Source organism: Scardinius erythrophthalmus, assembly GCF_964197995.2.
Source record: "Scardinius erythrophthalmus genome assembly, chromosome: 1".
NCBI classification, from domain to species: domain Eukaryota; kingdom Metazoa; phylum Chordata; class Actinopteri; order Cypriniformes; family Leuciscidae; genus Scardinius; species Scardinius erythrophthalmus.
In genome coordinates this window covers 64,359,141-64,385,791 of record NC_138221.1, presented here as the reverse complement: position 1 = coordinate 64,385,791, position 26,651 = coordinate 64,359,141, and the positions used below count along the sequence as shown (strand labels likewise).

Here is a 26,651-nt window from a genome sequence, read left to right as displayed (position 1 = left end):
ATGAGCTGCGCTCTCCATGACAACGAGGAACTTTCAGCAAAGGATAAACTGATTTCCAGCAGTGAAACCCCTCAGCGGCTCTGCTACTGGATTTATTAATGGAGAAGAGGAATAAAACTGTGTTTGGCTGTTCCTCCATCTTGCCTGAGCTTTCAGTGTGTTACGGGAAGGGTGAAGCTGATTGGTTGACTTTTGGAGAGTCAGAATCATTGACCGAAACATTGATATTTAAAGCTTGTTTACACACAACCTGGACAAACCACAAACATGTCGGCTGTGTGGACGCTAGTGCTGGACTAACTATCATGGATTAACTATTTCTTGACTTTAATTGACTCTGATATGGATTATTTTTTTCACCAGGAGATTCTCGAGATGGACCGTTTTAATCGTTTAGATGTGTTTGTATAATAGATATATTAGATTAGATATAGATATTATTATTATATAGATTTATATAGCCTAAATTAAAATGTGTTTTAATATCACTATTAATAAGGACAGTATGATCTCTGTATAATATCAGTCTTTAAATGCAAGATATTTAAAGTGTATCTAAAGTATACTTACAATAGTTTCACTTTAGCAGAATCAGATACACTGAAGTTTATCTAGTTGAACCTCAGCACTATTTCAGGATAACTTAAGTACATTAAAGGAGAACTCCGGTCAATTTTAACATTGAGCTCATTTTTTTGTAAATTTGGAGTGCTGTCAGTACAGAGAACAGTGACAAAAATCGGTGTTGCCTACACTGTGTTATCCTCTTTTTAAAATTTGCACCCTGTTGACTTCAATGGGGCAAGTTTTAAACCTGCTTTTAGCCTCTTAACATCCTTGATGTGTCATTACAAGTGCCCAGCTAATGTGAGTGATTCCTTCAGAGTGATCACGGGGGAATCTGACTGCAGTAGATGTGAAAGATATGAATAAAAATGATGTTATTTCAGCCAGCGCACATACCTGTATTTTCTTCCTGTTTTCGGTCGAAGCCCATAGTAGTCGATTGTCGAGTTCACACGCATAGGTTTAGTTACCTATGATCACGGGCGTGAACTCGGCAATCGATTACTATGGACTTCGACCGAAAACAGGAAGAAAATACAGGTATGTGCGCTGGCTGAAATAACATCATTTTTATTCATATCTTTCACATCTACTGCAGTCAGATTCACCCGTGATCACTCTGAAGGAATCACTCACATTAGCTGGGCACTTGTAATGACACATCAAGGATGTTAAGAGACTAAAAGCAGGTTTAGTACTTGCCCCATTGAAGTCAACAGGGTGCAAATTTTAAAAAGATAACACGGTGTAGGCAACACCGATTTTTGTCGTTGTTCTCTGTACTGACAGCACTCCAAATGTACAATAAAATGAGCTCAATGTTAAAATTGACCGGAGTTCTCCTTTAAAGCTCCAGTATGCGACTTTGGTATTTGACCACAAGAGGGCGCAGTTTCCAACAATAACAAAGGCGAAGCTTGATGACGCTATGAAGGAGGTGATCACGGATGAGGTAATTTATTCGTTTTTGTATTACCTGTATGTCTGATCGTATTATTTTATGTCATCATAATTAATGAACTGCAAGGAACGTGAAATGTTATGCTATATTATCCCGTTACAACATACAGCTATTTGCAGGGATGGATTACTGACCGGGCCTATGGGGCCAGTGCCCAGGGGCCCTAGCCTAACAGAAGCCCGGGGGGGCCCTGGGGTTTAAGGCCACGCAATCCAGTTTGGTTCAGAAAACCCATTAACAATGAAAACAAATGTTTATTAATTCTGTAATATATGTGTACCATAGCCTACACAAGGCCTCTTAAACAAGGCACTTGGACTATGTAGGCTCCCTGGAACTTACTGTTGGGCCCTATGTGAATATGAAGGCCCTGTGGAGTTACAAATTTAAGAATGGGAGAAAAAGAATTATGAAGATGAGGAGAGAGCAGGTATTGAAAAATAATCTAATGACAAGGTTTTAAAGCTAGGCTATTTCTTATAATTTTTTGGCCTTCAAAAGTCCTAAATTGCACATATGTAGATCAGAGAAATCCAAATTTTTTCGGGGGAGCATGCCCCCGAACCCCCCGAACTACGCCAGGGCATTGAGTCTTGTTGCCCAGGACACAGGAAATTGTTAATCCAGCCCTTAGCTCATTGAAATAACAACTTATGATTTCGGGGGTTTACATAGCAGGCTATTGTCCGGCTGAATCGACTGACACTGCGTCTGATCAAAAGTAACCTGCCTTATCTTGTCTGTTGGTGTCAGTGGCTTCTTTGCTTCGGGATTTTTCATTGCGTGAAAAAACAGAGAACAGTGTCAACACGATGCGTGAGATTTGGCAGCCCTGTCTTCACCAACAACATTGTGCATTATATTTATCGAAAAACGATTTTATTATCGAACTGAGGGGGGGCTGGGGGGGCCTTTGGAGATAACTGGCCCCAGGGCCTTTACAAGTCATAATCCGTCCCTGGCTATTTGTCAAATCATTTGTTTGGTTAATGTTGTGCAGTTTTACGTTTTTATGGTTAATGCCGTGTTGTTTAACGTGTTCAAACCAATATCTAAAAGTAAATTTGAACGAACATTTGCAAGTAAAGACTAAATAAATTTTTTTAACATCATATCCGATTGTATTTAATTGTACTGCCATAATCTCGGTCACCACACGTGATAAAAAGCCTTACCGAAGTACAAAGAGCATTATAACTTTGTTTATAAGTGCTATTATTGACAGTTGCATGTCTTACCTGTCTATCAATACACTCGCGAGAGCAGAGTCTCGGTCAAGTCCAAGATTGTCGCGCAGCTCTCTCCATCTCGAAATCGCCTGGCCGATATTTATCCGGGTTTTATTCCTCCGTTTGTCACACAGTCCGTGACTCCGCGTGTATCCGAATATGGACGCTTTCGTTTTGTTGGCACTTCAATACTCGCCAAAGAGTTCGTGATCCATAACAGCTATAACCATACAGTCTATGGCTATAACGCTTTAACCACCACTTCCGCATTTTACCATGCGATATTCCGGTGTGGTGGGTCATATTTTTTATTTTATTCTTTTTTTATTCTTTGTCAGACGTCTTTATTGTTTATTGTGATAAGAAAAAAAAACTCAAAAAAGTTGTTGTAAAAAAAAAAATAAAAAAAAATCCGGTGTGGTGGAATATCCGATCACATGGTCCACACCGGAAAACTAGGATAGAGCGGATATTGCGTCACTGAGGCGCGACATTTCTTTTCCGGGACGGCCAGTTATTTAAAATCGGAATTTCTCTGAAATAAAAAATATTTGGAGACTTTTGAGATATTGTAAGTACACAACTGGAGGAAATATATCACACTGTGCAAGTTATTTTCGGAAATTTTATTACAAAATTCCTACATATTGGAGCTTTAAGTACAACATTAGTTCCAGTTTAGCAGACTTTAATTATATAAATTTAGTAAACTAACAGTACAACTGCAGGGTGTTTTTATTAAATACATTGTAAATGTAAATTTAGCATAAAATGAATTTGTATATGCATTTCAAATACATTTTAGTATTTTATTGTCACTAGGGTTTGTTCATTTTAATATGAAACAAAGTCTGTCTCAACTTTAAAATTCTGATGATTTTATCATGAATTTCACCCAATAAATGTTGTTTTGTCGTTCTTTAATACGGCGTGTCGGATCAGTGTAACGTGAACCGACCATCATTCCTCTTTTCTATTAGTTATAGCAGAACTAAACATAAAACTATAGCATAAATACAGGCATGATGAAAGAAACAAATTACTAAAAAGTATAATGTCTAATCGCTCATCAGCGGAAAGACATAAAATAAAACAACTTTGCTAAACAAATGTCATGTAACATCAGATGTTCCTCAGGAAAACTCAGAGCTTAATCTGTAAACTCTGAGATCCCGGAAGGATCCGGCAGATTAGTGGAGCGTGCGCAATTTCAGTCAGGATTCAATCTGAATGGAAACGGACATGTCAATATAATCTCAGAATTAACAGAGAAATGTGATGTTCTAGACGGAGATTATATTGAGTTTTGCATTAGTTCAAATGCGTTAAGATGATGGACACAGTTTATTCGCAGACTGATGACGTGTTGTGCTCATTTGTGTAATTGAAATGGCATTGTGCTTTAAGCTCAACATAAAGTCTGACCAACATAGATCTTGACACTCTATAGTTTAAACTCTAGTCTAGGCCCCAGCAATAAAACGGTATCAGTATTTATCGACAGCACACTTTCATCGATAACAATAGAATAAATATTCGGTATAACACTAATAGTTTTACGCTCATTTCGTTTAAAGGCGCTGCTATGAGTGACAAGCAAACAGACAATACGCTGCATTGCCGTGAGGTTTAGTGACATCAGAACACACGGACACACGCTGAAATGAGGGCCGTTGTTGTTCTGCGATGAGATGATAGTGAATAAAAAGGACACGAATATTCGTCAAATTTAAAATACAAATCCACATTCAAATGCAAAAATTGTGCATTAGAGTTTAGGAGACTATCAGTGACTCGCAAGATGTGAGGATGATGTTTATATAAGTGTCATTGTTGCGTATTAATGTTTTGTTCGCCAGCTGCGCTTTTCATTCAACATATTAGAGAAATAGAGAAGCTCAATGCGGACAAACATCTTGTTCACGTCAAAACCGAAACCAAACCATTCACACAGAACACATATTTAGCACATTTTCTAGACAGAAAACTTTGACTGTCGCACTCGAGTCTCTCACAAGAGCGCCGCATGTTTAGAAAACCATGTAAAGTAAAAAGAGGTTCAACTTTTAGAAAATATGTGACCCTGGATCACATGGGTCATTTTTTTTTTAAATTGAGATTAATACATCATCTGAAAGCTGAATAATATAATAATCTTTCCATCAGGACATTAGGACAATATTTGGCCGAGATTCAACTACTTGAAAATCTGGAATCTGAGGGTGCAAAAAAATCGAGACATTGAGAAAATCTCCTTTAAAGTTCTCCATTAATGTTCACGATTGTGTTGCATTCACTCACAAAAATAAATGCTTTATATATTTACAGCAGGAAATTTACAAAATACAGTACAGGTCAAAAGTTTGGAAACATTACTATTTTTAATGTTTTTGAAAGAAGTTTCTTCTGCTCATCAAGCCTGCATTTATTTGATCAAAAATACAGAAAAAATGTAATATTGTGATAAATTGAAAACCAATTATTTTAAATTGTAATAATATATTATACTTTAAATTATCATTTATTCCTGTGATGCAAAGCTGAATTTCCAGCATCATTATAAACATATTACAAATGTTCAAGGTACAAATGTTCAATAATTATTGATACTGTATGATATGAAACGATGTTATATATTATAAAACAATATTATATTGTGATAAATTGTTTAGCTGTATCGCCCGGCTCTACTCTAGTCATAATCATTTTGTGTAAATCATTTTCACTTGCAGGTATTTACAGACGCTGCCATAAACACCTGCACTATATTTACTCATATAGTGAAGTTTCAGCTTTACAAATACTTTAGTATTTGAAAGCAGTGTATAGTTTGATTGTATATGTAAGGAATAATTGACGACAGGCCGTTGAATTATTAGAAAAATAATGCACACCCGAGGTGGTAATGCGGTCACAACGCGAAGCGGAGTGGCCGTTACACCTCGGGTGTGCATTATTCTTCTAATAATTCAACGGCCTGAAGTCAATTATTCCGCTTATACTACAGTTACCACACCTCGAAACATTGTTCAGATTATGTATTTCAAGACGTTTGTAAAGTTTTTGTCATTAAAACGCTCTTGTATGTAGGACTAATTTCTTACGCATGTAATACCATGCCTCCGTTGCTAATTCCAAAACGTCATTTTAGAGTTAGTAACGGAGGTTTGAGCCACTGATAGCAGACTAATGCTGGGACACACGACTAGCTGACACATTCTCTGACTGTTTTCATCGACTGCAGCAGATTTTAAACACCGACTCTGAACACAGACTGAACGCGCTGAACACGCGTTTGGGAATGATCAGTCATAAGTATCAAATTGCATTCATAACCGGCCTTAAAGTGTGTCCCTGGCTTTATGCAGTTATTAATGCAGTTATTAGAGAGAGATGTTGCAATAATGAGACAGAAAAGCATGTGCGTCAGTATTATTAGCTTATTTATTTATTAATTTAATTCGTTTTAATTAATTCGGTCATTCTTTTTTTTTTTTTTTTTTTATTGACAGATGACAGTAGACTATAGCCAAATAAATGAAACACAAAGCCCTTTTAACAAGTGGGCCTATAAATAATTATTTATTTATTATTATCTGCAATAAAAATCCGTACTGCAGGACTATCCATTTATTTAGCCTATATTCAGTTTAATTTTCTATTGATTGTAATATAGACAGGACTATATACTTTATTTATTAAAATTAAACTGCATGTTTCTATTGATTGTGAAGCTAGACATTGAAAATTGCAGATCAAGCGCATGGGGCTAAATGCTATTTATTGTTATGAATTGTATCCTATTTTCCGTTATTACCGTTAACTACGCGAAGTGATATGGAACTGTAATGCGGTCAAGACCTGCCTGGAACTACTTTAGCTGTGCGTTTCCCTGAAAATAATGCACACCTTAGAACGTTCGTCAACCAATCAGATTCAAGCATTCAACGGCCCTGTAGTATAATAAGAAATATCCTTGTTTTAGTGGACTCAATTGAAATAGGTACACTACAGAGTACTCATAACTATTGTTAAAAAAAAAACAAAAAAAAAAACCTTAACTGAATTGAGATAATCGGTTTCCTCAAATTAAACGAGTTAGCTTAACTTGCTGGGTTTACAGTGTATAGTCATAGAGCAGAACATAACACTGATTATTATGTGGTGCAGTTCCAGTTTGTTAACTTCCCGTCCACTAGCAGTTGTGCTACTGGTCCATTTCATACATGCAGTACACAGGCACTTAATATTCATTTGGCATATTTGTTTTTTGTTTTGTTTGTATCATGTCTTTTAGGTACAAACATACACATGGATATAAAAAGAGTGTTACAGCTGGACACAGTCATTTTCTATCATTAAAGACTTACAAACGTAAACAAATGTTACCCGTGCTGGCAAATTGAGTTGAAATGTGCACAGACTAATTATGAGTTACAGGCAAAATAAGTGAAAAATGTCAATTTTGGCCGAATTTGAGGTTTTCACAAAAATTAGTTCATTAAGCCCTCTCTAGCGATCCCAACGCTCCAAATAGCAATTGAACATCTAAAAGTATCTTTATTTGTACGTTTATTTGTACGCTAAGAGGATTACCTTTCCTTTAATCCATGAAAAAAATGCAATTTCCTCCACTCACGTCTCGATGACTGGCGCCTCCTCTCAGCACAAGTTTTGTATCGTTTTAAAGCGCAGCATTTCAACTTTGTGAAAATTCATAGCGAATTCTCAGTGGCATGAGTCTGAACCAATGAAATGTGATTTTCAAACTCATGCTGATGTAAACAGAACGATCTTATTCTCGCTGACTGACAGATCTGAGGCGTGCACACAAAGACGCCTCAGACAGCGTGAGATCCTGATAAACATACACCCAGAATTACAGTATTTCAAAATGTCTGTCTTGCCGAATATTCACTCAAACATTATCTGTTATGTCTTAAGTGAATGTTTGGTTAACTGTTGAGGAAAAACATCTGATGTGTAACATTATATTACATCTGTGCGTTACAGTAGGTCTTAATATATAGGCTGATTATAGCCATTATTATACCTGTTAATTCATCATCTGTGCGTTACATTAGGTCTTAATATATAGACTGTCTGTCTCAATGCTAATCAAACAATTGTGGTATCATGGGGAAAAAAATTATCTATATTTTTCCAACAGATATTTGGTGTGTGCCAAGTTTGGTGGTATTACCAGGGATTTTAAGGTGATTTTGTTTTGGAACTTTCAGAAAAATGTAACTCGATTAAAAAAAAAAAAAAAAAAAATAGAATATAAAAATAACAGTAACACATTTGTGAAAATTTGCTCATTGTGACAAATATGTTTAAATTATGTTCACTCAATGATGATAACTTCAGTCATATCAGTGCCCTAATAAATTATGATTTTTTTTTTTATGGAGAAGGTGGAATAATTTTTTTTTATCCATGACTGAAGCTAATAATCCTATTATTATTATTATTATTATTATTATTATTATGGTCATCATGATAAATCTCTATTAGGGCTGTCGCGATAACCGCAAAATTGTAAAACCGCGCTACTGAGAAGCCAACCGCAGGTAACCGCAGCAACCGCGATATTCGCATGTTTTCTTTTTTCATAAGGCTATACCCTTCTTGTTTTGAACTTTGTGCTTGTGTATTGAATGTTAAATAAGTTAATAATGATAAGACAGAGTCTTCATTGATTTGCACTTAAAGGGTTAGTTCACCCAAAAATGAAAATTCTGTCAGTAATTACTCACCCTCATGTTGTTCCAACCGCGTAAGACCTTCGTTCATCTTCGGAACACAAATTAAGATATTTTTGATGAAATCTGAGCCATGTTTCACTCCTCCATAGGCTTCTATGTGACCGAAACTTGCTGGCCCAGAAAAGTTATTAAAGAGATCGTTAATATAGTCCAAGTGACTCCAGTGGCTCAATCTTAAGTATATCAAGCGACGAGAATACTTTCTGTGCGCAAAAACAAATAAAAATAACGACTTTATTCCACTTTTCATTTCCTTCTCTCTGGGCCTCTAGTTGGTTCGCGTAGTCTTTTTGCGCACAATGCGTAGCGCGTCTGTGTTACACGTCACCACGTAGGCTCACTATTGGCCGACGCCGGTCATGTGTGTGTTGCGTGATGACGTGCAACACAGACGCGCAGCGCAAAAACACTACGAGGCCCAGAGAGAAGGAAATGAAAAGTGGAATAAAGTCGTTATTTTTGTTTGTTTTTGCGCACAAAAAGTATTCTCGTCGCATGATAAACTTAATGTAGTGCCACTGTAGTTACTTGGACTATTTTAACGATGTTTTAATAACTATTCTGGGCCGGTGAGTTTCGGTCACACTGGAAGCCTATGGAGGAGTCAAAATTCTGTCAGATTTCATCAAAAATATCTTAATTTGTGTTCCGAAGATGAACGAAAGACTTACATGGTTGGAACAACATGAGGGTGAGTAATTACTGACAGAATTTTCATTTTTGGGTGAACTAACCCTTTAAGACTTAACAGACAGTGAATGAGAGAGATCGACTGAGCGCGTGCGATTACCTTTGAGGTCAAGTCATATATATGCGTGAAAAGCTTTCCGTGTCCAAGGAAAGCGAAATATTTCTTGTGTCATCCTCTTAACGTTTAAAGCCTAGTTCACACTACATGATTTTAAGCCCGATTTGCAAATCGTTGAGCTCTCCGACAGGTCGGGGTGTTATCGCGTGCAAATCGCGGGGGATTAGCGGGCGATGAACGCTCGCCAATCTGTTAGTATGAAAGAGCCAACAACACATCAAAGACGCTCGCAGACGCCTCGCCGAGCCCAGAAAAATATCTAGCATGCTAGATATCCAGAGCTGTCGGCCGACTCAACCTCACTGATGTCATGAACTACAGCCAATCAGAGCAAGGCATGGGTTGAGGTCACCGGGTAAATACGCGGTTTTCAAAGACACAATGCTTAATCATAAAACAGATATAACACTACAATGTCCAGCAATCTATTTAAATAGTACATTGATTGGGTTTAAGTGGTCGTTCAGTGAGGCCTATTATATGTTGATCCGACAAAATTAAGCGTGTATTTAAGTGGTCCAGGGGTAGAATTTTTGCCACGCGTGTCAGAGGTTCTGGGTTCTAATCCGCACTCATATAGTTTTTTTTTTTTTCTCATCAAAACCGATTATGTTTTTCAGTGGTTGTATATCAGGCAGGGACACTTTTTTTGTGTGTTTTTTGTTTTCTAATTTCACCGGAACCGAGTCTCTCCACAACGGATTGAAGTGCACGTCTGAGTGAAGGCTGTGCGCGAGCCAGAAACAAACACAGTATCCATGCCACTGATCGCAGCGGCAACGAGCACTTTGATCAGTTGATTTAAAAAAACCCACATATTTCAGCGCTAGATCACGTCTTATTTAAAAAACGAACGAAATGAATGCTCTGCTAGTTAGCTGAAGATGTTTTGTTTATTTGTATTGGTACATTCGTGCCGCGAGATGTTTCAATAGTGGTGGGGACAATATCGACCTTAGAAAATAGTGGTGGGTACATGTCCCACCCATCCCACCCGCAAATTACGCCTATGGTTGGGTGACAGAGTTGTTGTCAACTCCTGTAGTGCGTTACCTCCTGTTGCGGATCAATCACGCTGTGTCGTGTGGTGTGAACAGCTCAACAACTTGAACACTCCTGATTTCACAGAGAGCAAGTCATGTAGTGTGAACCGCACAGTTCAGCCTGATGTTTTAAAGTCATATAGTGTGAACTAGGCTTAAGGGGATTTACCATGAATGGCATCAGCGACAGCGCTGGTCAGCATCCACAGCGCGAGGAAGCCGCGAAAATCAAGAAGCAGCGAGTCACGCATTGAATCAATGCCATTTAAGCGTCAGCTTCAGCGTTACCCATGCGACGCATTGCTGGTCAGCTCAGCCTTGAAAAGTGGAGCTTAACAACTTGTTTCATTACTATCTTTTAAAGAATCAGCGTTTTTGAACGTGTTCGTTGAATGAACGGTTTAATGACTCACTCAAAGACAGTCCGTTGCCGTAACAATGTAATGCGCGCTGATTGACAGCCTTTCAATGAGCTCTGCTGTTTAGTTTCGGTTACATTGGTTACTGAAAATGTAGGCTACTCGTTTTTGTGCATGCTGACCACATGGTAAAACCTATTTATATAGCAACAAATAAATATAAATGTATCTAAATAAATAAATAAATAAATAAATGGCGATAATACCGCATGCCACGCTATTGAGCCACTCAAAATTACCGCAAGGGAAATTCCTTCACCGCGACAGCCCTAATCTCCATGTCTGTTAATTTATTATGAATGATAATTGTGTTTTAATATTTCAGAACATTATTTGTGGTATGCATTAACCTGTAACCCCACTTTTGAAAAATCCCCAGAAATTACATACCCAGACTGAAACAGATACAGTTCATGAACCCTTTGTACTAAAAGCACAAGTATGATCTCATTTGAAAGCTGACACCTGGCAGTTTATTGTAAATGTAGAATTAATTATTGTCATAATGAAAAAAATTGTTATAAATAGCTTCAAAATCTTGTAAAGTTATTAGAAATTAATTTTTATGAAACATCCTCATGAAAATAAAATTGAAGTTGGCACTGTAGCAATCTAGAAATGCACTACAGCTAAAGCCACATCTAAACATTTTATGTTTAAAATCTGAAGATAATAAGTCCAAAACTCTGTATTTAGTTAAATGTTTTTCAAGACCATGTCAAATGACTTTATTTTGATTTGACTCTAAAATGCAACTGATGTTTATTGTCATCTTCTAACCATCTATCCAGTATATTGTCTCTATTGTTTTGTGGTGCAAACGATCCCCATTCAGTCTGTCTCCCCCTGCACACATTCACACCTCTCCAGCCTGGTTATGGCTCGAAATATGCATTTCTTTTGTCTGCATTATAGCTACTAACGACTGGCTATTCACAGGCTATTCATAGGTTTTCAGTCCCTAATTTCTTTTCTCAAAGTTCACCTCACATTTTAAACTGTATCAAATGCAGTTCTTGAATAAAGAAACATTTCAGTAAGCATTCAAAAAATCATATAAGTATAACTCCTAGTGGCAGGTGCACCTAGGGCTAGCTAGCATGTTAGCTTAGCACACCATCAATACACGGCAATTTATGAGATTAAAACCATGTTTGTGCTCCAAACTTACTTTATAACGCAGGTCAAGTATTTTAAATAATCTTCTGTGATTTAATTTGGCTTCAGATAAAAAAATCAGACAGAAAATATACTATGGTATAGTATTCTGCACAATGATAGTCTATTTAGATTAGCATTACATTATAAATATAATCTATTATTATGAAAATACCTGGCATGGCTTGAAAAACACAGGTAACTCAAATATCATTGCAATCATGTTTATTGTCTTCAAAACATCTTTATCTGCATGTTACAGCGCGATCTCTGTAGCTTTGTGTGTATCAGTGACGTCCTGGAATTTCACATGATCATGGCTCTTCTTCATGTTCTATATAATGGACTATTAATTGTGCACAGGGCGGCGAGGGCGCCCTCAGGCTATTGGTATGGATTGAAAACACAGTATCAGAGGATCCAAGCGCTCATAAAGATTACATCGACGCATTTGGGTATAAATTCAATAAATATTATTCCTGTCTATAGAAATATGACGTGAATCTATGAGAATATATCAATATTTCTCCAAATCTGCACATTTTTGAGCTAAAGCCCTGAGGGACGTTGTTTTGTGTATCGCTGTCATGACGACAGCACGGGAGTTTTTTTATGAATGGGAGCGGCTGACGCGCATAATTCATATTAAAGGTATCGACTCATTTTTTCATTTCATAACTCCTGACACAAATTAAGAAATAACTGTCGCTATAAGTTTCTCAGAATACAATAGTGGTCAAATACTGAAACTTGAGTCTTATATCTTTTTAATCATGTATAGTTTGTCAAGGTATAACATTAAATCTGATAGTAACTTTGAACTATATATAAAAAAAAAACGCTTCAGTGCGCGGGCGCACTGGCAACGGTTAACAGGTTAAGAGGATAGAGCAATACATTAATGTACAGTCTAAGTCTTTTTTTGAGAACAAAAGTATCATCTCATGACAACCAAAAAAAAAAAAATACTCCAATGGAAAACTCAGTCTTTCTCAAATTTAACACTCAAATACACATCAGACATGATGACTGTTACTGCTCTACATACTTGAGTTTGTCCAGATGTTTGAGTGTATAAGAAAGCAGCTTCACTCCTGATTCTCCTGGGTGATTGTAGCTCAGATCCAGCTCTCTCAGGTGTGAAGGGTTTGAACTCAGAGCTGATGCCAGAGCAGCACAACCTTCCTCTGTCACCATACAGCCAGATAATCTACAACAACAGCAAGTGTTCATGTTAGTGTGCTTCATTTCTAGAGATGTACAGTAAAAATATAGCCCGAGGCAGGGTCTGCGCTAGGGGTGGGATATAAAGTCCCGAATGTTCTGTTACCTTGTCTTTGTCAGATAATGGTGAAACAGAGGAAATTACAAATAAATAAGTGAAAAATTTGCAGGTCTCACTGTTTCTGGTCAAAAATGACTATTAATGACTACGACTACAGCCAAGGTTTAATCTTTTATAAAAAGCTTAGGTAGGTTAACTCTTAAAGACAGAAACAGCCGCTCACGGCTAAAAATAACTATTGTTCTTAAATGTTTAATAACTACTGAAACACTAATCCAATCTGTGTGCTTTAAAAAGTCTTGTAAAGAGGAGATTTCCGGCGTTTGTCTCAGTTGGACATTCAGAGGCTCCATAGTGAACGTGATTGCGTCATCAAGTTTTGATCAGCATTGATAAGTCAAAGAAACCAATGCGGTTTGTTCCTCCGAGCCAAACAGGAACGATTGTTGATGCAGGCCCACCCCCATCCCCAGATTGGTTGAAACTATCATCTACTCAACCAATAAACATAGGTTTGGTCTTTTGCACCACCAATTAACATCTTTCTTTGAAAATTTGAACTGACGCAAAGTGAAAGTAGTTGCGTAAGTGCGTGTGTGCATGCATAGGCTATTTGCGTGCATGAAAACAAACACAAAATAATAGATTTCCATGAGAGAACTCTCTGACAAATCAAAAAGAAGTATAAAACTGCTTTACACATCAGATGAGGCACTGAAATTTATGTTTTCAAATGAGTCACTACACAATGTCCCAAAGGAATTGCGTTAACTGCAGAGATAACAGGCACAGCCAAGAGTTCCTTTTCGTATTTGTAAATAACAATGTTTCTATTTACTTTATTTCCTGAACTTTTTTTTGGACACATCTACATTGTCATTAAATAAAAAACACCAGTTTTTCAATGAAAAGCGCCTATAATGATGTTGTATTAAATGGCTATTACTTGCTTAGGGATTGCTACATACATGTAGACAAAATTTCACCTGGGAACTAGAATATCCAAATATAACTTGGAAAAAAAATCCAAACTTCAGGAGGTTCTGTTTGAGTTTGAAAAAATGTGCTGCTGTTTTTCTTAAATCAGGCAAATTCATCCATTCCCAGACAAAATAAACGGAAAAATGGAAATTTAAATGAGCTAGATTGAAACTTCGGCTGGTCCCTGGAGTGTACAATTACACCAGTGTGATTAGAATGGTCAGTGATCAACTGCTAAATACAAATGTGCTTTTGCGCGTTGACTGGCGCTGAGCCAGAGACAGATATCACAACTATTCAGTGTTTTCACTGAATGTTTATTTTAGGTTTCAGACATTTAAATTCACATAAGTACTAAAAAACAATACATTTATATAAATAATAAATAAATACACACTGATGTTTATGGAAGCAGCAATAATAATCCTTACCATTATAATTAGATGACACGTTTTATTCATATTAGATACACATTGTGTAACTAACTTTAAAATGAACTCTATTCTTCTCCCAATTCACCAGCCACGTACTTTCATGTATTTTGGGAGAAGTGGATGAATTCACGTGTTGTAAATCCAACAGATCCGATTCTCTGAACTGCGGCACAAAATAACATGACGGCGCCCAGCACACATATGTAAGGGATAATGTATAGAGAGGCGGTTGTTATCAAGAAATAACAGACCGCATTCTACATTAGAATTCAACCAAGCCATGTAATAAAACTCAATTAATGCACTCGTTATAAAAGTGTTTAAACAACAAAACATCCACATGCACATATTTGACAATCGGAATATTAATAATAATAATAACAATACAATAATAAAAAAAAAATTAAAAGCAGATCATCAGTCATTCAGCGCTATTGTAGCTGCTTTATATCACGTGACAAGCAATGACGCATCACCATGGAAACAATAAAGTGATACGTTCTAAATAACAGAAATAATTTCCTTGAAAAACTCACGCTTGGGGGTCAGCCAGAATATTTAAAACTTGCGTGTGAAAATGTTAAAATGATATATGGCACTTGATGCTATAATGGGTTAGAGAAACAAAGAAAAGTACGGAGTCAGGTGCCCCAAAAAATATTCTAGGTCTTTAAGGGTTAATATCATGACATGTTAGATCATGATAGACTTTAGCCTTAATTGGCAGAAGAGTATTATATAATTGGCATAATGGAATCAAACCGTGTATTAATTAAACTATCCCAAACAAGTCAAAATGTTTCTGTCATTTTTAGACTTTTTACATTTTCTCATTTTTTATTTATTTTTTTATGAAGCACAAACCTAAGTATGTGAGATGCAAATCTTGCATGCCAATATGCATTGGCTGAAAATATAAGTACTCAAGAACTGCAGTATTAACACTAACAGTTCGCAAAGAGTGGGTAGAAGCACAGAGCTTAAATAGACAAACTTATACAAGCAAATGATAGACAGGTAGAAGTAATCAAACCATAATGAGTCTGGGCAATGGGTTATGGGAGATGTAGTTCATGGTGGAGACGCTAAAGAGTCAGAAAGAATGTTCTCTGGTGGAGATCATGGAGAACTCACAAAAATTAGGATTTTTGTAGATGTCACAGAAATGAAGGTGACACAAATCTACAGCATGAATGTCTTAAAGGGAAAAAAATTGTATTTCTAGAAACCTTGTCACTATTTTGGTTGACCCAACAAAAACAAATGAGCATATTTTGGGATTATTTTTGTTTGTATTTGATTCATAAATATAGTCTAAAAAAAGCAAAACGTAGAAGAAAAAAAACAGCAACAGTGATTAATTTAGGACTGGTCAGTAAAATATAAAAGACAGGGCTTTGAAAAGGGTCCTTTGTCATGAAAATATGTTTATAAAATGATAAACAGTGCAGAATATAATTTCTTTTTTACTTTTTGCCTCAAACCTTTGGACCCCACTGTATACACAGCTCCAAGAGGGCAGTTAGATTTGTGGTAGGCTTATGAAGGGAAAAACAGAACAATTTTCTATTTCCCAAAATGTTTTCTTCTTAAACATGCTTGACGGAGGTCTGTACTAATTTTCATCAGTGTGAAACACAAACCTCAGTATGTTAAGTTGGCAGTTTGGACTCTTTAGTCCAGTAGAGAGCAGCTTTGCTCCTGAATCCTGCAGGTCATTGTTACTCAGGTCCAGCTCTCTCAGGGGGGAGTTTGATGATTGTAGAGCTGAGGCCACAATTTCACAGTGCTGATCTGTGAGATTACAGTTTGCCAATCTGAAAACAGCAAGGACTCTGGTTAAAATGCATGCTGTTGTGCTGATGTCCCCTTATGCAAAGATAATATATTTCCATATACATATTTATGATCAATATATTAAATGGTTTAAATATGTTGGAAATATACAGAATAATCTATTGCATTAGTATCTTAAAATATAATGAATAATACAAAAGGAATTGTCACTTTTCATATATTGAAAAATATGTGACAATATATTTATTATTGCACTAATGTGTATTCATGTGTTACTTTCACTTGAGTTATGTTTCTGCTACACAAAGTATTTGGGTTGAGTTTACGAGGAAAGTTCTGTTGGTATTACTTAACACTAAATACTCATTCAAATAGTCGCCCCAATTATTTTTGAGATAAACCAAGGCAATATTTTGTTTGAGAATGTGTTAGAAATAATTGAGAAATTTAAGGCAACAGGTTTCCAAACTAAAAAATATATTGCCTTGGTTTAAAAAAAAAAAAATTGAGGCAACTATTTGGATGGGAATTTTGAGTGTTTTGAACTTATTTTTGTTTGATCAATTAGACTTTGTTTTCAACATGAACATTACATTATTCATCATTATTCAATATATTGTAATATTTTAATGCAATATATTATTCCCCATCATCACACATTTTGGAGGTCTCTCACATCAGTCACACCCAATTCAATTCTTGTAGTCTCTACTATTGAACTACTGAGTTAAATCGGGTGTGTTAGATGAGGGAGTGTTGGGGGACCCAGGACAGGTTTGAGAAGCACTGACTAAGTTAACCAAATTCACCATAAGATCATATTACTTTAACATTCACTCTGTTCAAAATTAAAACAAAGATTTTAATTAAAAGTACATTATGTACATCAAGGATCTTCAACTCCAGTCCTGGAGGGCTGATGTCCTGCAGACTTAAGTTTGAACTCTAGTTAAATACACCTGTCTGTAGGGGTGTGCCGGTTTCAGAATTGGTGATGACGGTTATGACGTGAGTCAAATGTGACGGGTTTCGCTCGTCGCGACGAAAATTTAGTTTGAATAAACGAGCAGACACTGATTAGCTACTTGCTCTACGTTTATTTAAAGCTACACTGTGTGATTTTTACCACCATCTAGCGGTGAAATTGTATATGACTACCCAGAGAATATTTGTTTCTGTTCCTCTCAATTCCGAGGGCGTTTTAAACCCTACGGTGGCCGTATTATTCCAAGATTAACATGGCTTCCAGTTATCGACTTCGTCCATGACAATAATAAACAATACCTCTAAAATGAATAAAACTACAGGACAGATGTCAGGAGGTAAACGTCACCCTTGGAATCGGCTATCCCAGCATAATCAGATTAGGCTAACGTTACAATGTAAAAAAATGATTTTTTATGCAGCACAGATTTATGTTACAAGGTAAACAATACTTTTTCACCATTGACGCGATGATGAAGTTATACTAGAGGTCGTTCTGGCGTTATGCACAACCATAATATGGTTAGACAAGCAACTATAAAACTTCGAATTTACACAAATGAATTACAACAGGCTGAATTACCTGTCGAGAAGAAAGCAGGCAACCTCGGCGTCCGTTTTTAAATATTTTCTCCTCATGAGCTCTTTCCATCTGGGAAAAGTTAACTTACTCCAATATTGACTATGGTCTTGCTGATTTGTCTGTCGCGTTGACGTTTTAATTCTCTCTTTCAAGTGTGAGTACGCACGCACACACCACACTATCTTTCAAATCTGCCGGCACTCGTGAGCTCGCGAGTAATCTCTCCCTCGCATTCGTCACGGTGTCACTGAGTGAAAAACGCAAAAGGCGAAGCTTGAATTTACAGGCATGTCCCTCTTTGGCTAATGTAGTTTCAAGATGGAGGGGCAACATGGCGACCGGCATTCGAACCCCTCACCCGTATGTACTTTCAATGGCAGATTATAAACTTAAGAGAATACTTTATTACTTGAAAGAAGTAAATATACATTAATGAGCACATATATTTTTGAAAGAACTAAGTGTTTTTTGCTAAGAATCAACTAAAAAAGTTACACAGTGTAGCTTTAAAATTAACAGCAAGACAAGCAGTGAATGTGCTTTCCATTAAATGAATCACACACAGTAAACAAATCCTTAACAAAAACCTCCTATATCACTATGAAAAATTAATCACCTAAATTAAACAAATAAAATTAATATTTGTGTAGTGTTCAATGTTGTTATCGATAGAGATACGCGGATGGGGTAATTATTTTGTCCGCAACCGCATCACAAAACTCATCATCCGCACCAAAGTTTTTTTTTACCAAATTTCAAAGCCGCACCCGCCCGCCATCCGCTGGTTGTTTTGCGGTCTATGGACGATGCAATGCTCTGCTGATGCGAGCCGCAAGAAAGCCCTTGTCTGTTCTAGAAAGGATGCAGCAAAGATATTTAATGCTGCTAATGTATGAGGCATAGGCCTACGCTGAGTTTCATTCATTTACGATGAGATGCGCTCTAGTTCACAATGCAATGCAAGTGAACGCGGCGCACCGGCACCTCCATGTCACGGTTATTATATTGTCTATTTGCTTTTTATTTATTAAATACATGCAATTGGTTGATGAAACATTTATTAAAATTAAGATACAATTTGTACAAAACGAAATTCGCTTTAAAGAAAGGCTTTCTACAAAGCAAAACTTAATGAAGTGGTAAAAATCATGTCTGACGATTTACAAAACAAAACTTCAAATGATTGGCGGTCAGTCAGGGGGTACTTGGCAAAGAATCAAATACAGTTGGAAACGACGTAGACCATTAATAACACAGACTGTTAACAATTGTTTTTAATTAGTATTTAAACATTCTCTATGATAAAAAATGTTAGTAAAAAATATTTTAATAACAAGGTTTTGCCGGTTATAGAGTTCTAATGACGGTGTTCAACTATAACCGTCGCACCCCTACCTGTCTGTAATTTGCAAGTAAATCTGAATGAGATTTGCTTGTGTGAGGATATTTGGAAGGTCAGTGTCCTAAACTCAGCAGGACACTTGTCCTCCAGGACTGGAGCTATATATATATATATATATATATATATATATATATATGAGGAAGTTCTTTATTACATAAACCAATTCTATAGACTAAAATGACATCAACACCTGCCTTAGAGTTGGACTAATTTTACTGGTAGCTTGGTTATGTTCACAAAGTATAAAACTACACAAAAAAAAGTGTTTGTGAACAGTGAACACAACCCCCCATAAAACTCATCAAACCTCTATCACAACTTGTCAAATATAATTATGTTTATATTTTCACACTTACAGAGCTTTTCTGCAGTTCCTCACAGCAGGTACCAGTCTCAATTTGCCCTCTTTTGATTTGATGTTGTACCTATTAGGGTCTAACTCATCCATCACCTCCTCTGACATCAGGATCATGTTTGCCAATGTTGAGCATTGTGCACGAGAAAGATTTTTTCTTTTTGTTTTAGAGTTTAAAAATGCCTGCATTTCTTTAACAACAGAATGATCCTTCATCTCAATCAAGCAGTGTGACAGATTCATCCATCTTTCAGGACTGACATTGTTTTTTTGACCTCGTTTGAGGTTTTGGATTATTTTCTTGACGCTCTCTGGGTTGTTCTCTGTGTGAATCAGCAGATCCTGTAAGAGTCTCTGGTTGGACTCCAGTGAGATGCCATGAAGAAATCGAAGGAAAAGATCCAGGTGTCCATTTTCACTCTTCAAGGCTTTATTCATTGCTTCCTTCAGAAACACATCCAGAGGAACATTCTCACACTGAGTTCTGGACTTTCCTGTGAGGAACATTTTCATAACTTCACTGTTCTTGTGTAAATAACAGAAAAACACATACAGTGCTGCAAAAAACTCCTGAAAGCTCAGATGTACAAAGCTGTAAACCTTCCTGTGATAAATCACAGATTCCTCCCTGAAGATCTCAGTGCAAATCCCAGAATACACTGAGGCGTCAGTCACGTCTATGCCGCTCTCAATCAGGTCCTCCTCATAGAACATCACATTGCCCTTCATCAGCTGATTGAAAGCCAGTTCAGCAAGTTTCACAATCACGTCTCTGTTGGACTGCAGGAGATTCTCTGGATCTCTCTCTTCATACTTCTGGTTCCTCATATGAGTTTGAATGAGGAGGAAGTGTATGTACATTTCAGTCAGAGTTTGAGGGATTTCTGCACTGAGATCTTGTTTCAGGATGTTTTGAAGCACAGTGGCTGAGATCCAGCAGAAGACGGGTATGTGACACATGATGTGGAGGCTTCTTGCTTTTCTGATGTGTGAGATGATTCTGCTGGCTTGATGTTCATCACTGATTCTCTTCCTGAAATATTCCTCCTTCTGAGGGTCATTGAATCCCTGAATTTCTGTCACACGGTTGATGTAGTTTGAGGGGATCTGATTGGCTGCTGCTGGTCTGGTGGTGATCCAGATGAGAGCAGAGGGAAGCAGATCTCCTTTCATGAGGTTTGACATCAACACACCCACTGATGAAGACTCAGTCACATCAGAAACTTTCTCACTGTCTGAAAATTTCAGTGTCAATCTGCTTTCATCCAGACCATCAAATATCAACACAACTGTACACTCATCATACATCTCTGAGTCCAGATCTCGAAGTTCAGGATGAAAGTCCAGCAGAAGTCTGTGAAGACTGTACTGATGATCTTTAATCAAGTTCAGCTCTCTAAATGGAAGCACAAACATGAAATCTACATCCTGATTGGCTTTTCCCTCGGCCCAGTCCAGAATGAACTTCTGCACAGAGACGGTTTTTCCAATTCCAGCGATGCCTTTAGTAAGAACAGTCTTGATTTTGTCTGTCTTCTCTCTTCTCTTCTCCTCATATCCAGGTTCAGGTGAAGGATCAAATATGTCATTGCAGTGGATTGGAGTGTCTTGGAGTGTCTTGTAACTTTTCTCCATCTGTAGCACCTCATGTTCTTCATTCACTCCTTCACTCTCTCCCTCTATGATGTACAGCTGTGTGTAAATCCTGTTCAGGAGGGTTTGATTCTCTTGTAGTTTGATTCCCTCAAATACCCTCTCATATCTGTTCTTCATGCTGGTTTTGTGCTGGTCTTTGACTCTCTGCAGATCATCATGCACTGGCTGGAGAGAGTCGAGCTGCAGGGCTGCTTCTGTGTCATGATGACTGATGTGTTTCTGACAGGAGGATGAGCTGGTCTGACAGGACACATCTCTGATCTGGTCAGCTCTCCCACCACTGAAAAAAAACATTATGATGAACAGAAAGACAAAAACAAAAGGGAGAAAATATTTAAATGTCCCTAATATTAAATTATCCTATTTGAAATCATACCACAAACACATTTATAAAGAAGTGTTTGATTAATAGACTATAATATGATTACTGTCCATATAACGCTGATGCAGAAAACCCATGTAACAAAAATACAGTGTCATATAGACATATAAAAGAGAAATGACAGAGACTCTATATAACAAAGGCCCTACTGATTCTTTCTTTACATAACAAATTCAGTTTCTGTTGTATTTGTTGTTAAAAAAAGAGAACATGATTTCAGTTTATGAATTTTTTTTCTGTTTAGAGAACTTTATTGCTGAAATAAAATAAAAATGTAATAATGTCCCTCTTGTTGTTTGTGTGTACACTCGGTGTTCTTGTGCTGAATGTCTCACTCTTCATGAATATACTCACAGACAGTCAAAGGGCGCTGCTTCATCACTGAGATCAGGCGGCTGTAGAGGAGATGCTGCTCTCTTTCTCTTCCTGCTGAAGATACTGAGAGAAAGAGAGAATATTTCAGATGGTTTCTTTGCAGATTATCAGTCTACTCCAATAAATGAACACCAATCTGGTTTATAGAGCAGTACTTGTATTACATGTAAAGAAAACAGAGGTCTCATCAACAGTAAGACACACTTCAAACAAATACACATTAAATGTAAGAAAGCTAAACTGAGCCAAACTGAATGAAAGAGTTACAGCAGGCATGAAAAAATGCTCAAGTTACCCTAATTGTTTTTAATGCAATATTGTTAATGAAACCTCTGTTTTATCTTTAAAATATATATTATATATAGGGCTGTCAATCGATTAAAAATTTTAATCGATTATTCGCATGATTGTCATGAGTTAACTCGCGATTAATCGCACATTTTTTATTTGTTTTAAATTAATACTTTTCAAGTTTGTAATACTCTAATCAACGTGGGCATGGATAAATATGGATGCTTTATGCAAATGTATGTTTATTATTGAAACCATAGTCAACATAGAGCATGAAGACGAGACATGTTTCAAAGGTCATAGATGTTTTTCAAAGAACATGCTCATGTCTATTAGACACATGTAGAAAGAACAAAGAAATACCAGGTTCCCATTACTTCTCTTTCTTTGCACTGAGCAATTCACTAACACAAACATATTTAGATTTTTGCATGACAGGGCAGCTCTTCTGAAAATGCTAAATGTACATTTATTATTTATTATTAGGCTACATTATAGTTTGTCTCTCTCTGTGCCCATTTTGATGAAGCTAAATTCTCAATAAAACTGTTTTCATTGGTATATTTTACTGTTTCTGTTGTCAAACAACGGAATGAATATGAAATGGTGACTGAAACGCGACCCATTAAGACATAACCAGCTCTCCCTTCCAAGATGTTAATCTGCACAAAAAATCCTGATAATCGAGCCGTCGTCTGATGAAATCAAATACACATAAGATAAACACAATATCTGTTTTGCGATTTCGGCTATACTTGCATGTAAAATTAGAGAAGCAACATCATATCTGTGTTTAACTGAATTAAAGCGCTGCTCCTCTCTCCAGCGCGAGACGCAGAGAGAGAGCGAGAGAGAGAGAGGCGCGCACACGTGCTGGGAGAGCAGTACCGGCGGTACCGGTAGATTCTCAGAAACTAAATAAGGTTTGGGCGCTTTGTTGAAGGGAAAAAAATCGCTAAATGGGTCTGCAATGTCGCTAAGTTGGCAACACTGTGTATCTCCATTTCTCCGACTAGGTTTTGGGCCACGGGTCAAACAGAAAATACGCGCTGCGTTAATCGAGCGATAAAAAAAAATTGTGCAGTTAATATGATTTTGCGTTAACGCGTTATTAACACGCTAACTTTGACAGCTCTAATTATATATAAACGAATAAATGTTAATTTAATGAAGCAGACACAGATCACTGTTTTCCTTGAATTTGTTTCCTAACTATGTGACAAAACATTTTAAGTTTAAACTGACCAATCAGTAGACAAGAGCAAGGACGTCACGATTACCTGATTTCACAATTACCCACAATTAACACAGTCACAGTTATTAAACCATAATAATTTGGAAGATACCCTTAAAAAACTGAAAAAGACTCTTTCGAACTGAGATTTTACACTTGCTTCACACGCGTGGATGCCTGGATGCTCTGTGAGGCTGTTAATAGGGAGTTCACAAGGTGATTATCTGGGTAAAGCGGGCGAATGCATAACATGAAGTTTCAGCACGAGTAAAACTCTCAAAATGAAAACATGGTGAAAAAACATGATCTCCTGGACCTGCATCCGCTGAATGAGCAAATTAAATAAACTATTTAGAAGTCTTTTGGATATCTAAAAAATGATTTAGATATCTACACATGTAAAATGTTGCAGCACCTGAAGGATCATCACCATCCAGAGTTTCATGCCCAGATGAAGGTAATAATTTTATAAACATAGTAAATATTTCTTACCTTCAGTAAACATTATTTGTAGCACACCTCCCGTTCAATAATCGCAATAAGATATTTACTTTGTTATTGTGATAAGAACAAGGTCTCAGCTTTCAAATTCTGAGAACTGTATCATGAAATTCAAACGATAAATGCAATTTATATAAATTTGTAGATCGCTATAGCCACATATCTGTTCAAGAGGAAACACAGAGCGCACCTGAATCAATCATCTCTCCCACTTTACACTGAAGTGTCGTGCTGTCCAACAATTTAGTTACGATTTCTCCCATTTACAGGCTTTTGATGTGCTTATTGTAAGGGCGGGCACAGCGACTGTATAAGCAAATATAAACTAGAGAGATTTAGGAGAAAGCCACGACAAGCGGTCAGTCAGTGAAAAAGGCGAGAGCGCGTAAGTGGTTTTTGCTTAATACCCAGTTCTGTTGGTGCTTAGATTATTATTCGCTACGAGGAAGGACTCTTTTCGATTATCTGCTTTTTATTTTTCACTATTATAGTAATCTGTTTTTTATTGGACACATTGCTATTTTGAATAACAGCCCCATTTGCTAAGTGTTGCTATTTTTCACTGCAATTTTACTGTCATGCTCTCCAACACTTTAGTTTTGATTTCTCCCATTTACGGGCTATTTGCTTTTGCTGAGCTAATTGCAAGGGTGGGCACATCTGTCCTCACTCAAGCGTTGGAAAGCAGTATACTGTATATGTATGTAGTGTGTGCGCTGCCGCAGAAGCGTTCAGTTCTTGTGTTCAACCTCCTCGTGTGAAGACTGACTCGGGTAAAGACCTGGGACTCTACCAGCGCAACTCCACCGAGCAAGGACACCTGTATCACACTTAATTATATTCTTTTCCCCTTTCCTTTCCAAACTTCCTTTTTCTCTTACTCAACATATGCTTTCAGTACATTCATGTTGTGTCTACACTACGCTCTTTCTTCACACACAGAAGAAAGCGCAATACTGCTAATCTGCGTCCCATTTGCTTCTCCTCTCTCTCTTACTCTGTGGGTCTCTGGAATTGTCAGTCAGCAGTCAATAAAGCGGACTTCATTCCAGCCTTTGCAACTCAATCTACTCTCAATATCTTGGGCTTGACTGAGACCTGGATTCGTCCAGAAGACTCAGCAACCCCTGCTGCTCTCAACAACTTCTCTTTCTCTCACACCTCTCGCCAGTCAGTGGGGGTACAGGTAGGGTTGCCAACCGTTCCGTATAATACGGAATCGTCCCGTATTTGACACATAAAAGTCTTGTTACGTATTGAACTGATACGGAACGCACTTTGTTCTGTATTTTTGAGAATCAATTCAGTGCAAATCCATGACAGACACATCAGACTATGAACGAAGACGATTATGATAAGAAAAAAAAAAAAACAGACGGTGCGGTAGATATTAATTTGTCCCCCTGTTTGTCTATGATCAGCGTAGCATTTTTAACATCTTGGAACATCATCAGAGAATGCCCTTTTAATTGGTCGTTTCAGTCATTGTGAGTCACGTATCGTCGCAACGATGACGACAAGTGACAACAGCGGGAAATGTAAAAATGACTACCTCCGAGCAGCTGGCGAAAAAGAAAAGAGCACAAAAATATAAATACAGGTGTTGTGTTGCTTGAATGCAGTATGTGAGTGCAATATTTTATATTTTCTTTATTAGCTGTTTTTTTATGTATTATTGTTTTGCACTGGAAAGAAAGTTAACTATAATGGAAGTATAATTATATAAAGATATTTGCACTACACTTCCTTAAAATGTTGTCTAATTAAATTAAAAAATATTATTTTGTTCCACTGGAAAGAATTCTAGAAGTCTAATTCTATTGCATAAGTTCGCACAAGGCTACAGAAAACTGTTGTTTATTTTTCTTCAAATGCAGTCTAAGCCGATGAGTTTTGAATGATATATTTTGTATTTGTTTAAGTTAAAAATAAAACGTATTATAAACTAAACAAATCCATGGTTCATTGTTGGCAAAATGACCATGATAGCCTTTATATTTCACATCTATGTGGTTCAGTCTTGTATATTGATTAGGCCTACTTTGCTATTCTATAAATATATAGGCCTAATAAGTTGTAGGCCTATTATAATATGCTATAATGTATGAAATATATTTATCTAAATATCAATTAGCTTCCACAATATTCACCAGAAGTCTTCATTTCAGGGGTTATTTTTCAAAATTTTCTTCCGTGGGGGCATGTCATCCCCCCAAGTTGGCAACCCTAGGTACAGGTCTTCTCATTTCTAACAATTGGAAATACTTAATTCACTCTTCTCTATGCACTAACAATTTATTTAAATATCATGCTAGTACACTTACAACTCCCATTAAGATCGATATTGTAGTTATTTACTAACCCCAAGGCTAACTGGGAACCTTTGTTGAGGAGCTAGATGTGCTGCAGTACTCATTCCCTGAGGATGACACCCACTT

At 37.0% G+C, this 26,651-nt stretch overlaps 1 protein-coding gene across 1 annotated transcript in view; it reads right to left on the bottom strand.

Moving 5' to 3' along the window:
• The window catches only part of LOC308704248 (uncharacterized protein), a 40,069-nt gene that overhangs the window by 1,321 nt on the left and 12,097 nt on the right, over positions 1 to 26,651 (bottom strand). Inside the window, exons 3-6 of the mRNA XM_081388401.1 lie at positions 22,167 to 22,250; positions 19,776 to 21,710; positions 16,297 to 16,470; positions 13,002 to 13,163 (exon numbers count right to left, since the gene is read on the bottom strand). Of these exons, the coding sequence (XP_081244527.1) occupies positions 13,002 to 13,163; positions 16,297 to 16,470; positions 19,776 to 21,710; positions 22,167 to 22,250 (2,355 nt within the window). The remainder of the gene's footprint in view (positions 1 to 13,001; positions 13,164 to 16,296; positions 16,471 to 19,775; positions 21,711 to 22,166; positions 22,251 to 26,651) is intronic.